Source organism: Berghia stephanieae, chromosome 2 (genome assembly GCF_034508935.2).
Source record: "Berghia stephanieae isolate SIO BIC M18660-M18661 chromosome 2, UCSD_Bste_1.3, whole genome shotgun sequence".
Classification (NCBI taxonomy): Eukaryota; Metazoa; Mollusca; class Gastropoda; order Nudibranchia; family Aeolidiidae; genus Berghia; species Berghia stephanieae.
Window position 1 is genome coordinate 35,468,675 of NC_088361.1, and position 17,500 is coordinate 35,486,174.

At 36.0% G+C, this 17,500-nt stretch overlaps 1 protein-coding gene across 3 annotated transcripts in view; it reads left to right on the forward strand.

The window, feature by feature from the left end:
• The first annotated feature begins 1,282 nt into the window (after positions 1-1,282).
• The window catches only part of LOC144964792 (cytosolic purine 5'-nucleotidase-like), a 164,197-nt gene continuing 147,979 nt past the window's right edge, over positions 1,283-17,500 (forward strand). For 2 of the 3 annotated variants that reach the window (XM_078899418.1, XM_078899421.1), the window contains exons 1-3: positions 1,283-1,372; positions 3,665-3,752; positions 5,731-5,804. In XM_078899418.1, the coding sequence (XP_078755544.1) occupies positions 3,688-3,752; positions 5,731-5,804 (139 nt within the window). In that variant the 5' untranslated portion in view covers positions 1,283-1,372; positions 3,665-3,687. The remainder of the gene's footprint in view (positions 1,373-3,664; positions 3,753-5,730; positions 5,805-17,500) is intronic. The other variant, XM_078899419.1, reaches the window with a different exon arrangement.

Here is a 17,500-nt window from a genome sequence, read left to right on the forward strand (position 1 = left end):
GATTTTTCCTACAAAAATAAAGCTCCTAAGGGGGTCTAAAACAGCTCGCTTCTCACGCCGAGGATCCGAGATCGATCCCGGATGCAGCCTAGATGTTCCTTTTTTCTGTTCCCCAAGGCCACCCAACAGTGATTGGGTAAGTGGGTGTGTTAGATCTAGCAAAAAAAAAAAAAGTACTTTGCGATAGACTAGCGTCCTATCCAAAGGGTAGCAATCATAGCCCTACTATACTACTCTTTTAGTACGCCATGGTAACAATCGATTGCTATTTGTGGGTTTAACTGTACAGATACGAGTCCGGCTTCATGAGCCAAATATATCTAAATATTACTTTTAGGCTCCTATCCTTGTTAGAGGCAATCGTGGAGATGGGCGCAATGTGGGAGGGGGGTGGGGGGGGGGGGGGGGGGCTGAAGTTCGGTCAACAATAAGTGTTGGTTTCGCTAGAGATATTGTAGACAATAGGCAAATTACGAAATAGCATCGCGGTAATCAGAAGGTCTGAGGTTCAAACACAGTCGAGGTAGACTGATTTTTTGGGATGTTTTTTTTTTCTTGTATTTTTCTTTCTTGCTTTGTCTGGCATCTTTCATACACACTTGTTCGGATCTTGGTCAATTTAGAACTTATTATTACGACCGAGCAGATTTTTAAAAGTATTAATTTGGATTAACGGATGATAAGTAGGCTGAAATTAAAAAAAAAAAAAAAAGGTTTGCAAGTTACTTGTATATCAGTCTGTAAAAATAGTTGTTCAGATGATTTTTTAAAATAAACTTCTGTACGTCTTGTGTAAGAAAAAAAAATCCATTTTAAACAAAAAAGTTCAGAAGTTGGGTCGATGTGTAATGAATGTCGCGGGGAAAATGTTAACGATTGGGCTACTTAGTGTGCTCGAAGGTGCCCTGGGTATGCACACAAGTGCATGTCGTGTCAAACATATAAATAAAAACATGGAAAACCCTCAGAGAATTTTAGAAAATAGATCTATGTATTTAATTTGTAAAACAAAAGGAAGATGTAATACATGGTAACATATTATTTTATTACTAGATTAGCACGGGAGCCTATTCTATAATTATTAAATTCGGACCCTCTACAAATATTCTCTAAAAAAACCCCCCGTGATTCGAGAACCTTATTTTTATGACTATTCTTAACGATAAAGGATTATCAATAAACGATTCAGTGGTGTTTTGGGCGCAACGAGACATATTCGGCGCCGTCGAGCAAGGTCAAGTGAAAATCCTTCACCTAAGTTCCCTGTTCCGCGTATAGGGGAAGTAACTCCAAGTAAAAATAAGTCATTGTTTACATTCAGCAGCGAACCTGATTGTAGTACGGAAAATATTTAAATCAAAATTTTTATAAGGTTTGCATTTAATAAAATTTCACTGAAGGTTTTTTATATAAAAAAAGAATCTAATCATAACAATAGAATGTCAAATGCACTTATTCTATACACATTGCAATAAGATAATTAGTATAGTGTGCGATAGTTGCTAACAACATTGCTGCTTGCTGCTCATTGCAGACGACGAAGCCCAGCCCCAAGCCCCAAGTCCCAAGTGAAAGCAAGTCTGAGCCTAACTCTGCATGGTTTAAAGTGGGCAGTAGCTCTCAAAAGAAACTGCACAAAAATCAATTTTTGATTTACGATCTCTGACTCTCCGTGTTCATACAATTCCATTCCTTAAAATTAAAACATGAGAGTGATATTTTAACCCGAAGCCGAAAGTTAGAAAGCAGACCGGTAGCTCATCCCATTGCCGTTTGCGGAAGTTAGTGGAGAATAGTATAAAGCCAACCTACCCCGAGGATTAACGCTATCACTTTTCAATTTAAGACATACAAGATTACTTTTCTTTAATTCAAGATGGAGCTCAGAGAATTGGTGGGCCTAATCGTGCTCTAACTACATCTAGCCTAGACCGAGACCCCAAAGAAAAAAAAAGCATCCTCAATGAATGATAAACTATTTAGGCCATAGAGTTAGTTTTTTTTTAAAAACCGGACTCAATATTTTCTGTAATATAGTATCCTTGCTAATTTGGCAACAGGGGTATGTGTGTGTGTGTGGGGGGGGGGGGGGGGGGGGGGGGGATTCCCAGATGTGGGAGGGGAGTCAAAATGGTTTTCTTGGCAAGGGATTACTTTTCTGATAAAGCAGCGTCCCAAAATACCGGAATAATTCAATTATCATTTAATCAAAATATTATTAAATTAGAATTATTTATGTGTATTGGTGCTATTCGGATTACGCGACTTTGACTATTTTGTCAAAGGGGTTTATTTTAGGTCTGGAATGCACTCCTACTCTCCAGAGAGTTTATTCACCTGTGTTATGCTATGTAGTTTGATATATATTGATATGACTTCTAATTAGCTACCATGTTCTCTCAAACGTTTATCTTTCTCTTGTGAGACCACTCTTTGAATATGGTGCAGTCGTACCAGAATGGAGACATAGACAAGCTGGATCATGTCCAATTGTAAGGGAGTCAAATTTATAATAGGGGACCATGCCAACAGAACACCTGGCTGGATAAACGAGATGTTAAGAAACCCAGATCTGACAGATTTGCATAGCGAATGAAGATACCTCTGCTTAACACCTATGTTCAAAACAGACAGTGACGACTTGGCTAATGAAAATTTAAAGCTCGAACCTTTTTGAGACCACCAAACGAACAACGCCATTGAAAAGCCTGCAAGAAAAAAAAAATGAATTGTGCCAAATGGGTTCCTAAACGCTATCTCTTTTTCACATTGCTTTCCATCCAATACAGTCTGATTCTATCTAATAATTTGGCTGCGTCATCAATGGCTTCAAAGGAAAATGAAGATAGATTTATGTTTTCAAATACCAGAATATGTGCAAACCATCTTTATCATTACTGAATGATTGAAAATTCATTGTTACCGCTATAATCCCTGTATATCATTTGTCCTTTCTACCTGGATTTGTTCCTTTGTTCTGGAAATAGACTGTTTGGTTTCACCTCAGTTTTACTTGGAGTTGTTTACTTGAAGGGAAACAGTAAGATGTGAGAGATGACATTGTTTATCCTTGTAAATCATCTCTCTATTATATGTTATTTCCGTGTTAGATTTTCAATTTGATATTTATTTTATAACTATTTTAGGGTTATTCTCTGGACAGATATCCTGTAATGTAGCAGTTGCAGTGGTTAACTTTTAGATGGTTTCATACTAGCTAAAAGGACATAGTGCTCTCATTTCTACTTCTGATATTTTTGAAATCATCCTCGTTTTCTTTTTCTTTTCTTTGGTGCTTGATAGCTTGGTATCTAAATATCTGAGTTTTTGGCTCTTCTGTCATCTTCCTTTATTTTTACTGGTGCTGAATTGACCTAAAATTGTCACAAACTGCAAAAACCCTAAAAACTTTCCTCTGAGCTGTTGAACAAGCGCCCCAGGTTATATTCCAACCAAAGAAGACACAGGATGGCTGCAAGCAGAATCGAGGACAGAATCTGTGTATGTGTAACAGTGGCAATTCTGCTTCAGTGGGTATTAGGGACAAAACCTAATTGCATTCGTTTTGGTATCATTGACCACAAAGTGATGCTTAGACTGCAACATTTTAGTTGGCTGCAAGTGAGAAGTCAGACCTGATCCCTGTATTTTTTTCTATTTGCAGAAGAAGAGGGATACATTCTTAACATGGACTTTATCGCTGGGGGACCGCAAATTATGCCACCTATGAGAAAAAGAGATCCTCAAAAAAGGTAAAGTTTTTGTTTCAGACCATTTAAAAAATTTATTTTTTAGAAGTTATCATATTTTTTAACTTCAAAATTTAGAGGTCATATTCATATTATTTAATTAAATTTTTTTTTTTTCGTTACGTTTTTTCATCGAGTAATATGGCATTTTAGTGAGGTTGTGAGAGAGAATAATGATTCCTTTGTCCATCCAACTGTAATTTTCTATCTGGATCAATTAAATCTGTCAGAGAATACTTTATGATAGACCAGCATGGTTCCAAAAGGTAGCAAACAAAATTGTTAGTGTCCTATGAATGTAACATGGACTGGGATTAACTACAGGCCGTTCAGGTCCACCAAATGACGACTTTTTTTTTCTTATTTGGCCTAACCAAGTTATAGGAATATGTCTTATGATACCAAAAGACATGCTTTTGTCCAAAAAAATAAAATCATTGTATATGAGTCCCAATGTGCAAGTACCTTTAGTCCTAGAACTTTTGACATGCACATCGATATCCAAAAAAGAATTTCAATTTGTGAGAAGCCTCTCATGAAGTGAGTCAAAATATAATATTAATACATTGGCCATCACCAATCATGCTAGAAAAATAGTGGACAGGAGATCACTTGCTGTGTTTTGTGTCCACTTATATGTTGTCCGAATGACCTTTTATCTCTGTCTCGGAATGAGATTAATTAATTGCTTTGTCCTGACACTGGTCGGAGTCCCTGGCTACGGGGAAACAGTCAGATGTATAGTATTAGTTTTAGCAGTAAATTTTTATTATTAATGTTTTCTGTCTTCCCTTGTAAAATTATCTCTCGGTAATGAATTGTAATACTAATTTCTTTTGGTTGTTGCTGTTTTGAATATCATGATTTGTAAAAATTTGATTGTATTCCACTTGTTAGGATCTTTTGATTGTGTCTTTGACTTCTAAACAATCTCAAACTAATTTCCCTGAGGGGTGCTCTGGGAATAGAAATCTGTTCCCTAGTTGAAACATTTACCTTTGTCTTATTTATTCGCAGGTGCCTTTGACAAAAGTATACTTTTACACTACCTAATACATTTTCTGTTTTTTTCAATTCCCTGAAATGACCTAAATGTATCGCAAACGCCGTAAAATTCTTAAAAACATAGAAAACAACCCTTGACATGGAATAATTGAAGTACACAAGGGTGTTTTGCTCTATATCAGAACAGAAAATTACTTAAATGTTTGTGATATTCTAAAAGATTCATTATTTTGTCTTTGAGAATTAAGTCTGTAATTCTACCTAACAATACGTTAAACTAAAATGTCTGTAACTTCTAGGTTCGTTTCTATTGCCCTGGATAAATGACGGCAACATTCGCAAAAATCCAAAAAATAAGCGTGGTCCTCATTTACAGAAACATTACTAGATATTATTGCTGTTGTGCTTCTGTTATTTTTACTATTATTATTATTATTATTATTATTATTATTATTATTATTATTGGTGGTATTACCGTTGTTGTATTTTTGTGGTTATTAATGGTATCATTTTATTTTTTGGTTTCATTTACCATTTTTTTCTCACTTTCCTGTATTTGTCATCAAATTGAATGAATTATTGGCGAATGCCTAAGATTAAATAAACTTTAAAACTTTGAACTTTGTCTATGTTTTTGTCGTACCACTAGACCACATAGCCACAAACAAACATTAGACATGAAAGGACGAAGATAAAGATATGATATCATGGTGTATTTGGCCTATTTATTTTAAGATCGTGGAACCTTAGCTATCATACATATTGGGTAACCTAGAATGCATCATATCTGACAGATAGACAAGAGGTCTGCTGTTGGATCCCTAATTGAAGCCGGCAGAATTTGTCTTCTATTTTTCTCTCAGCTTTGACTGTCACAGAGATTTTTATCTAAAAAGATTTACTTTGACGACAGTAATTTCTGATATTGAATTGCAGAATATTTAACCTATTGCATTTTTAAACAAAAATTTTGCAGGGTGTTTGTCAACCGCAGCTTGATGATGGAAAGGGTTAAGTTCATTGGCTTTGACATGGACTACACTCTAGCAGGTAAGGTTTTATTTGACCTCAAATCCTCCCCCCCCCCCCACCTCATCCGCTCATCCAATATTATCATTATATAGGAACCACTAAGCCACTTTCATTCTTCTTATCATCAGCCTGCTAAGTGTCAATGATTTACATGGTATGTCAATAAGGTTCAATTTATCATTGCAAAAGCCTCGTTTTTAGTGTTTGGCATAATATGTTTCTGTCTCGAAAAATGTTGATGCTGTTGTGGCAATCTGGCATTTTATCTTGGTTTCATATTTACCATAATATCACAAGCTTGTATTTATTGTATTCTTACGTTTTGCTGTTTAGATTTGGTTCTTTATGCCTTCTCAACTCAACTGGACTGAAATCTTGTGTTTTATTATTTTATCACACAGCCCTTACACAAGTAAGGATGCTCTGCTCTTTACCCACCACCTCAAAGACCTCAACATTGAACATTTAATATAGCTTTTTTTGATGCATTATTCCACGTTCAATGCTTTACCCAGAATATGGAACCAAATTTTGATCATACTGTATAACGATGGTCGGCGGATCAAACCTCTGAAGTCCTGATTTTCACGAGCGGTGGATCAAAACTCTGAAGTCTACATATGAGCTTTGCGCACCGTGTTCATCGTTGGTCTGATCCGCCCAAAATTAAATAGAACATGGTGCGCAAAGCTTGAATGTAGACTTCAGAGGTTTGATCCGTCGACCATTAATAAATGGTTTATTTGGTGTCCTATTTTATATGTGATGCACCCTCAAAACGGTATTATGTCAGAATGAGCTTGGAGTTGGAAAATGAATATATAGCCACAAATGTGAAATTCTGGGTTTATTTCTCTTGGTTGTGGTGGAGAATGAATACTTTTTCAATCATAGGACAAAACTTCCAAGTTTGCAATTTACATTGTTTTACTTCTAAATTCACTTTTTGGGTCTGATCTATCCGACATAATACCTTTTTGAAATGATTGGTCACTTTTTAGCACTTTTACCATTATGCCTGGAGCCAAGTATTGATTTACACCTGAGTCGAGTTAAAATTTTCAGTTCCCCTTTGTACTCTACCCTTTATTGGTGTGGTTTTCACTTGCCTGCACACATTCCTTGTCTCAATGTTCCTGTCATATTCTAGCAGTTCATTGTTATATCTTTTGCTCTCAGCGCTCATACTATTGCTGTTATTTAACCAGTCAGCTGCTGTGCCTGGATAAAATTTGGCCAGAAAACGTGTCCTTCAAATTTTGATCGATATAAATGAGCCTCATCTTGGCAAAAACTCTCAAACCTGGGAGTTTCCAAAGCATTTTTCATGGATATTAATCTATTTATCTGCCAATTATTGTTAATAATTTGAAATACTGCATGTGAGGTTATATGTGTTTAGACCGTGGTAGAAAGAAAATCAGTAAATCTGCTCAGGGAGAAAACTCTCAGAAAAGAATAATCTAAATAATAAAATGAAATAATGGCCTCAATTAGGAATTAAGATATACACTTCCTTCATGGGCAATAGTACTTTCCATCGTATTAGCCTGCTTCCGATATCTTTTAGCATTTTTGTCCAAGTATACTTGTTTCATTTATTGATTTGTTGTTTAAAATGCATGGGAATGAACAAATTTTTCACTTCAAAGTCAATGGACGAAACCTGCATCAAGGCATTGGAAGCCACCTAGTGTAATGGTAACCACATTTGTTTGGGTAGAAAGAGGGCTGTGGTTTGATTCCTAGTCAAGCTGACTCCATTTTTCCTTCCATATTTCTTTTCTTCTTATCTTTTTGACTATTGCCCTTATTATCAATTTTTATTTCATGCTTAAAATGCAGTTACTGTAAAGCGTAACAGCTCTTCCTTTTATTAAGAAGATATCTCATTAATTTATTCAAACTGATGCTTAAGAAATATAATATTGATCACTATGATTTTTTTCCAATTCTTAGATGTAAAATCAACAAGAGAATCTCAATATAGGATTTTTATTAAGGGCTGCTGTTCTAAAATAAGAAGTAATTCATTTATATTTCAAACAGTCAGATATTGGTATCAAATTTTTAAAAAAATCAAAAAATATCTAAAGGATGACACAAAAAATATTGGAACCTTAAATAGCTTCAAGAATGCCATTGGCAGATAACTTTTTTCTGTGATTTATCATTATGATGAGTGATATAGGATATTATATTGCTTTATTATTAATTTACCTACCGTTATATGAGTTTCAAACGTTTCTTATATATCTATCATATATTATGATTGTGATAAATGATCTGCATAATATTGGTAACTGACATAACATTTTTATATTGGCATCAAATATATGATATATATAATTTGTACTTTGCTAATATGTGATTCATATTTCATACTGCATATTTAGATATTATCTTTATTTATAATTTAGATTGAGATTTGCAGCGAAATTTTTCTTTTTTTTTTTCAGCCTTACATTGTATTCAAAGGTCAAATTATCTACTCAACCCTTATTTATGATAAGATATTACTTTCTCGGTGTCCGAGTGTGGAGGTTTTATGAAATATCAACTAATTGCTATTGCTCTATTGATGCTATGCATTTAGCTAAAAAATCACAACATCCGCCAGCGGATATAAAGTACCAACACACAAAACTATGTGTAACCTTGAACGTTTATAGTCTGCTTGATATAGTGGGAACGAAGTTGGCGTCACTCAGCTCTTTGTTATTATTTTTATGCAGCCTGATGATGGCTGATAAGTTCTCACAAAATTCTGTCAATCAAACTATAAACGTTAAAGGTTGCACATGATTTTGTGTGTTGGTATGTTTTATATAGCTGATGGATATTGTGAGTATTTTATCTAAATGCATAGATTTGATCTTGCTGCTGTCATGAAAATACTAGTGTCATGTGGGAAATGTTTGGTAATGGGTTTTATTTGTCTCGAAGCGTTTCACTGTTATGTATGAGTTACAATACATGGTTTTATCGTGCAACCGAGTTATGCACTCATTTTTAAGGGTTGTTAATCTTGGCCTTTGAATTGCCTTTGAACCGACAACCAATTGCAACATGGAATGAGGTTAAAGTATGAAGAGAAGAGTGTAAGAAAATAACCGATTACAAGGTGTGTGTGTGTGTGTGTGTGTGTGTGTGTGTGTGTGTGTGTGTGTCAGAGTGAGAGATAGATAGATAGAGAGAGAGAGAGAGAGAGAGAGAGAGAGAGAGAGAGAGAGAGAGAGAGAGAGAGAGAGAGAGAGAGAGAGAGAGAGAGAGAGAGAGAGAGAGAGTTTTGTGTGTGTATTTGTGTGTGTGACGAGTTGGCGGCTAAGAAGGAGAGCATGCTTTCTTGTGTAAAGGGCTCTCTGACAAAAAAAATTTACATGTCAGTCCCTTTTCAATTGAAAAGTAATCTAAGCTAAATAGCAAAATACAATAAATACGAACTGTAGTGATGTTATTAGACTAATAGCCTCCCATCCAGTTTTTATTGATAATCTCCAACATTGCTTTATTTGGACATATGTTGATACTTACAAACCACTATACCTTTTTAAAGATGTGAACCCAACAAGACAAAAAGAAATAAATAAATGCTATTACCAATGTATAACTATGCTTGCATTGTTATGACAATAAGGAGCATATTTTTAAAAAAAATATTCATTCTGGTTGGGGTTCCCGACCTCCCATAGTGGATAGGGAGGTATTTGCTGCGTCTTCTATCCCCCCTGTTTTCTGTCTTTGTCTTGGGATGAGATTATTTGGTTTTGTCCTGGCCCTGGCTGGATACCCTGACTGGGAGGGAAACAGTCAAATGTATAGTTGGAGTATTGGGAGATGATATTTTTTGTCTTGTAAATCACCTCTCTGTTATGTACTGTATTATTTTTGGTTTACATGTAATATATGATTTGTAAACATTTGAGTGTATTCCTCTTATTGGGGACCTGTACTTGTGTCTAGATGAGACTTTTAGATGATCTTAAAATAAGTACACCGAAGGTTTGGTTTTGGAATCTACATCTGTTTCTTATATGAACCTATTCCCCCTTGTCTTACCTTTTCTTGGGTGCTCTAATTGTTATTCTAGAACTTTTTACCATCCCATTTTCTTCTTTTGTACTGGCTGATATGACCTTAATATGTTGCATTCGCCGTAAAACCTTTAAAACAAAAAAAAAAAAAAAAAAAAAAAACCCAAACAAAACAAACAACCCCCCCCCCCCCAAAAAAAAAAAAACAAACAAAAAACAAACAAACAACAAAAAAAAACAAACAAACAAACAAAATATTCATTTTCTACGGACCTGATAGATCTGAAGGAGCGTAAAAATAAATGCCTTAATATAATGGCACTCGTCGGAGGCACGCATGGCACAGATATCGTTAAATATTGTGTGGCCCCAAAGAACCATAAGGCACATGGAGCTGCCGTTTATCGCGGTTTCTTTATGTAGCATTTAACGACCGAAGCATCAGCTTGCTCTCATTTGGATAAGACGCTAGTGTATCGTGCTTTTTACCAGATATTACAGATGGATGGACAGGAAGGTCAAAAATACCTCGACTACCCCCCCCCCCCCCCCTCATGATTGATAGATACTTGTCCCTTTTCCCTACCCTAAGCTTTCAGGGACCACCTATTAGATTTCTCCCCTTGAAAATATTACAGATGAAACGAAAAATTTTCACTTTTAAGATGATGTGTAGCAATGCAGATATTAATGAATGCAGTGAGATATATTTATATTCTAAACAAATGATTCATAGGAGATTCAAACAATTTTTTGGCGGAAAATTAATAAAACTATGTCCTTGAAAAACTTTGGTGGCGATGTAGAATGAAAAAAAAAAGGTTTAAATCTAGTGAATAGGTAATCATTTGTTTCAACTAATCATGGGATGACGGCATTTTTACAGTATGTTCACATCAAACCGGTTTTTGGTATGATGACCATAATTCGAGCTAGCATATCATCAGTCTCAATTTAAAGACCCTTCATCGGACAACCTTCTCTAAGTAGTCCTTCAGAGCCATCTGGCCCGTGGAGCTGGAGTTTATCCCGGTTTCTATAGCGTGAAACTGACAATAACAATAACTTGCTACCATTTAAATAGGACGCTTGTCTATCGCAAAGTACTTTCCGCCAGATCTAACAGACCCAGCTATCCAATCACTGTTGAATGGGCAGAGGGATTAGAAAATATTCATACATGCCCGAAGCTGCAGTGTGCTATTCTAGATATGATCGGCTTTAAGAGCAGGGTGGGTTATTCCGCATTATAAACATGTGTTGACCAAGTTAAAACCACGAACTGGAAAAATCTGCTTATCATGAATATTATATTTATGCGATGTCTCCGAATCTTTTGCGCACCTGTTTTGATTTAAAATTCACTTTCATTTTACACATGGCATCGGAATTCATTCCACAAAGTAGCATTCTTCTCATACATCAGAGCTTAAGGAATAATTTTATTGTTTTTCACATGCTGCAGCCTTGTCCAAGACATGCACTACACTCTACTCTTATATTCTGTTTTTATGAGTCTTCAGGAATGTCGTTTTTATTTTCTCCATTCATTACTCTTGTGTCAGGTTGCCTTGATTATTACAAGGATACCTGACATGGAACATTAAGACCGCTTACTTGATTTTGTATTTTCCTTCCTTTTTCTCTTGTTTTGTTTTGTTTTGTTTTTGTTGGAAAAATGCACGGAATGCTGCAGAAAGTAAAAGCAGTATTGAACAAAATAAATGAACAATATGACAGTTAAAAAAAAAAGGAAAGAAATATCCTACACATCAAAGATCGAGAGCAGATTTTGCTGTCGTCTTTCCAAATTACTCACAATGATATTGATATTATTGATGGATGAAGAAGTGTTTTAGCCAGATAGTTTTCTTACGAAGTTTTTATTTTCATTTTGTTCTCATCCACGACCCAAAGCTTTTGTTAGGCGCATAGCTATTGGTGTCTTTTGTTAGGCGCATAGATATTGGTGTCATCAAAGCGCTTTAAAAAAGCTAAACAGAACTTGATGTGAATAATACGAAGAAGAGGAGACCCAAGTCGGACATCATCATTTAAATTTAACGACCCTATTTATCTCAGCTCCTTGTTTGGTATGACTCGTGAAGATGTCGAGGGATGTCGAGGGTTGCTACGGTCCACAGTCGTTGTCTGTTGTTGTCTTTGACACGTTCAGATAGCAACCCGACGATAAGAGACGCTAATGTGTGTGTATGGAAGGATTTGATAGCCTCATCTACGCGACCTGCAGAGCCCGGAGCCGCCTGAGATAAGAGCTGTAATGTTTGAATAAAATTAATCTTGACGTATTGCTGTATTACTTGTTATGATATTGTTATTATGACATAGGGGGGGGGGGGGGGGGGGGGGGGGGGGGGGGGAGACATGTCATGGTGTCTGTCTGGCTGGCTGGCCTGTCGTTGTGATGAATTTATATTAAATAAAGTTGGACGCATACAGCAAAATAATACACGTACCCCAGTTTTGAATCTGCCTGAAATTCGTTTTATGTATTTTTCATCTGTCCATTCACCGACAGGTTAGAAACTTAGTCTTTAGTTAGAGCAGGCTTGAAAGTACTTTGCGATTGACCAAGTCCTATTCAAGAGCGAGTCTTGCTCTGGGAAGTGCAAAATTGAATAATTAGAAAATACCTTTACTCGCATTTGTATCATGGCACTCAGGTGTAGAATGAGTACCTGATTGGTAACAGAATTGTCTCTGTCAAAAGATAATTTGGAAAAGCGCCTGACACACGTCATGGCATGTTAAATGTTGCTTCTGGCTGGTGACCCCTTTTAAAGCGCTTTGAGCACATCTAGTAGATATTGCGCTATATAAAAGCTCACGTTAAAAAAAAGATGCCCTTAGTCTTGTCTCAAGGTCTAAAACTTGATTCCTTGGAGAAAGCTCTTTACTTACATTCTCTCACCTCCTTTAGGCATAAAATGAGTAGCTGGCTGTTAACAACGTTGTCTCAGTCCCAAAAAATTGTAATATTGTCTAAAAGGCATCTTGTCTTGTTCTACATGTTATATGTTGCTGTTGGCCAGGGACCGCTTGCAAAGCGCTTTGAGCACGTATAGTGGATATTGTGCTATATAAAATCTCAATATATAGAAATAAAGTCTTTTGATATAGGAAGGAAATGTTATCTTGTCGAAATGAGAAATAAGCTATTCGTCATTGTAGGGTTGTAGATACTGTATTGTTTGTCCTTTAATGCGTTCCATTTATCTTGGATTGCAACTTTCAATTTGCAGTTGACACTTATCATGTAAATCCCCCTGTCATGTCATTAATTTAGAATCTGGTTGTATAGAAGGAACGAAATTAAGGTCACTCAGCTCTTAATCATTGTTTTTGGACAGCCATTTTGGTGATTACTTATCACACATAGTTTTGTGTCTTGGTATGTTATATCCGACTGCGCATGTTCTGAGTATTTTACCTAAACGCATAGCTTCAATTCATTTACATCAATAAGGAATGGCTACTACATTAGGAGTTGGAAGATTGAAGCACGGAAAAAAGGTTGAGATATAGGAGAAATAGTAGAAAGCTATAGAAGAAAAAGAAAAGCAGCAGGAAGGGGAGTAGAACAAGTATACACACTGTGCTAATTATTATTCACAACCTGTTTTCCAATGAAGACTGTATACATTTTTTTAATTATTAGAGTGAGCTTGAGGCTTTGATCACAAAATAATATATTCAAAACTCCCCAGCTAACAGCAATACTCAGTTATCAGTAATACCATTTTGAATAATCCGTCTCTTTAACCTTGAATGAGGCTCATAGTACTGTTAATGACTTGCGCCTTTTCTCTCACGTGATATGCTCTCAAACACCTGCGCCATACAACCAGCCAAACTTGATGTGACCACTAGTCAATGTATCCATCTTCATCTCTCAAAAGTTTGAAGTCTCCCTGGTTTTGTTTGACAACACAGCCTCTTGTTTGGAGCGCCATACGACTTTCTACACTTAACACCCTCATGTCTGACCCTAAGTAGCCCGCTTTATCGTCCGGTAAAGGCTCCACTCCCAAGTGGTCAAACACTGACCCCCAACTAGTCCATTTTGTCACATAATGAGGATCAAAGTTGGTCATATTATTGTCAGTTTCTCGGGCACATTGGGGGTGAAGAACTCTCTTATAAGTAAGGCTAATCTAATCTTAACAACTTGGATAGCTTTTTGAATAGTAACTGGTAGTAGTAATATTGTATATGGAAAGATGAATAATATTGCATGGTGGGAGAGGTGGGAAATGGTTCTTTTGAGTGTTAGAATGTCATTTTATTTAATTGAAGTTGAACAAATTTAATTGATTACAGCGATTCGCATGAATTTAGCATTGTTGTCAGGTTATTGAGTTGTCCTCTTTTCTTGCATTCTCTCGTAATATTATAGGCACTGTACGTTGTCAAGAGGTTCTTCAAAACCAACCAATCAAAATTAGTCCCTGGATTTTTTGTATTTACCCATTTAAATAGTCATGGACTGAACGTGAACTTTTCTACAGTCTGATAGCCAAAATTGTTATGCTCTCAGTGTTGCAAACCGATGTGAACTTTTTTTTCCTTTAAAAGAATGCTAAAATTAGCCCATGGTTGCCTTTAGTCATCTGACTTTCACATGTTTGCACGTTGGTCATTTGAGTTGAAAATATACGGATGTAAATGTTTTAGTTCGAATGTTGTGTAGTTACTTTCATTTTTTTCTATGGCCTTTGAAAACGGTGATAATTAACATAATTAAAAGCTTGACAGGTTTTCTTCATCCTTTGATGTATTGTTTTTGTTTATGTTTCTCTACGATGTTAGTTCCCTCTTGCTTATTCTTCTTATTTTTTTCTTTTCAAATGTTCAAATAAAGATAAAATTCAGTAATTAATGATACTTGGTATTAAACTTGAGGGGTGTAATAAATCATGTCGTTTTCCATGCTCTGGGGTTTTATCCCGTGTTCATTCATATAACTTCAAGTTTGCATTGTGATACGAACTATAAAAGTTAGTTCGTATTATCAGGACATCTCACGCATCTCATAGCACATTATCACGCATCTCATAGCACATTATCAATCATACCGGCCTTTTTAAAAAAACTCAGAATTAAGGAGGAAGGCAGACGGTTCTCAACACACAATCATATGTTTAAGTCCCATTTGAGGTACGTAATAGTAATAGAGACAGAACTTCCACAGTCATGAGAAAAATCTATATGTGGGGTTCCAAACGGAGATCTGTCGATTGACTTATCTTAACTCCCGCCTCATTCTTTTCCAGTCGTTAGTATGCAGCTCGTTATAAATAGATAATAAATATGGACACAGCTCATTTTCATGGATTCATCAATCTCAACGCAATTCTTAATTTTTGACCATTCCACCAGCTGGTCATATGAACCATTTTTCGTCACGTGGCCTGTTCTGTGTTTTTTTTTAAAGGACTAACACTTTTACAATGTCGGATGCTGCCTATGGTCAGGTACTCTTTCATATCGGAGTCGAATCGAATAATATGTATAAAATAGATAACGCCTTACTTCCCGAGATACAAGGCCGGGTATTGATGCTATACGTCTAAGTAAAACACAACACCCCTTTAGCGATTCCAAATCACAAATAACTTTCTCACAGCCCTCCTGCATAATTTTATAACGCTGCATTAATTACAGACCACCAAGTCGATAAAATTCATCAAGTGCTCGTGGAATTGCCCGGCGGCGTCTGTTATTAACTTACGCCCCTCCGCTATGGTTTCATTATATTCCGTCGCTTAGGCATTCCTTGAAGCAATATAGATAATCCATCAAACAAGATGTCTGATGTCAACAGGAATCACCCATGTTGTCCAATTGAGCAAATTTGGGGGTTGATAATGTTGCCTAAGGAAAATAAATCGAAAGGGCCTGAAGCGGGGTCCGAACCCGGGAGCTTCCGGATCGCCAATCGGCCGCTTCGCCTTTGCTATTACTGGGATCCAAAGGCTGTGTCGCGCCTAACACTGCCCCTCTTAACTACGTTTTATGATGACTATAGAATTATCCAGCGATCCAATTCTACCTAAGATTACCGCATTTATGACTTCGTGAATATCTCATCTGAATTGACCAGCCAACAATCTAAAGTCTAAAAATCGGGGATGTGATTGGATCCTGCTAAATGGCAAGTAAAAATCTAGAATCTAAAATTCAGAGACCTAATTGGTCCCCGCCAAGAACCAAACTCCGATCATTTTCAGTTAAAAAGGAGATGCTTAAGCCATCTTGTTCGTTTTGTGTTAACGTGTTTTTGAGTGAGGCTATTCTATTGATTTATTTTACAGTATTTATTCTTTAAGGGTGGAATTAATAACTTATCTTGTGAACCTGATCTTCCCATATCTGTGTGCCACTGCTACGACTACAACTTATTTCTATAAACTTACAACTTTATTACTATCTGTCGAGTTGCCAGGATCTTAACCCATCTATAACAGGGTGAAAGAGGCAGCAGGCGACAATTCTACCCAGGGGAAAATTACTTCATTCTATTTGACCTTACCTACTCGCCACTTATCCTACATATCGCGACAACTCCTCAACCATATTAAACATACCAACACACACAATTGTGTATAACCTTTAACGTTTACAATCTGATTGGTGTAATTCAGTGAGAACTAATCACTATTAGACTATCTAAAAACAAAAAGAGCTTAGCCACGTCATCTTCGTTCCTTCTATACAGTTTTGCGATCGTTGTCACTGACCACACTCAATATCATTTGACTTTGTTAGGAGACTGGACACTGGACACCAGTGACTCAGTATGATTAAAACTGTAACCTTACTACTTTTTCTCTAAAGAGTAAATCTCTCAAATTACTTCCCACTTTCGCGTGTAAATAGGTCATGGGCTATCGCACTGAAATCGTTGAAATTGAAAATCCACTGTTTGTTTTCTCGACAATGAAATTATTTAATACGTAGTTCCTATTTCTTTGATTTCGTGTTCTGTTAATAATAATAACCCAGTTACCTCATTTCGTGGATTTGTAGTGATTCACTGACGAGACCAAGACTTGGAAGAGAAAGGGAAAACATTGAAGATTGTCAACAAGGGTCTTCCTTGCATTATTGTGGTTGCGTTGACATTACGTGGTGTTTGCTATTTCATTCATTCATTCATTCATTCATTCATTCATTCATTCATTTATTTATTCGTTCGTTCTATTCTTTCTTTTAATTTTCTTTTATTTATTTTTTTGTAAAAGGGTTTAAGAACATTATTTCAATCGAAGATTAATGTAAACAAGAGCCAGTTTAATTTAATTGCAGAGTTGTACAAGGATTTCATCACTGTCTTTCGCATAATATTTCTTCTTTTGTTAATCTTCTGTCTTACCATTAATTTCAGTAGTGAAGGGAAGAAGGGGGAAAATGGGAAGTGAGAAAAAGAAGTGGAGTAAGAGATAGATAGATAGATAGATAGATAGATAGATAGATAGATAGATCCTATATATATATATATATATATATATATATATATATATATATATATATATATATATATATAGAGAGAGAGAGAGAGAGAGAGAGAGAGAGAGGGAGAGAGAGAGAGAATTATATAGATACACACACACACACACACACACACACATATATATATATATATATATATATATATAT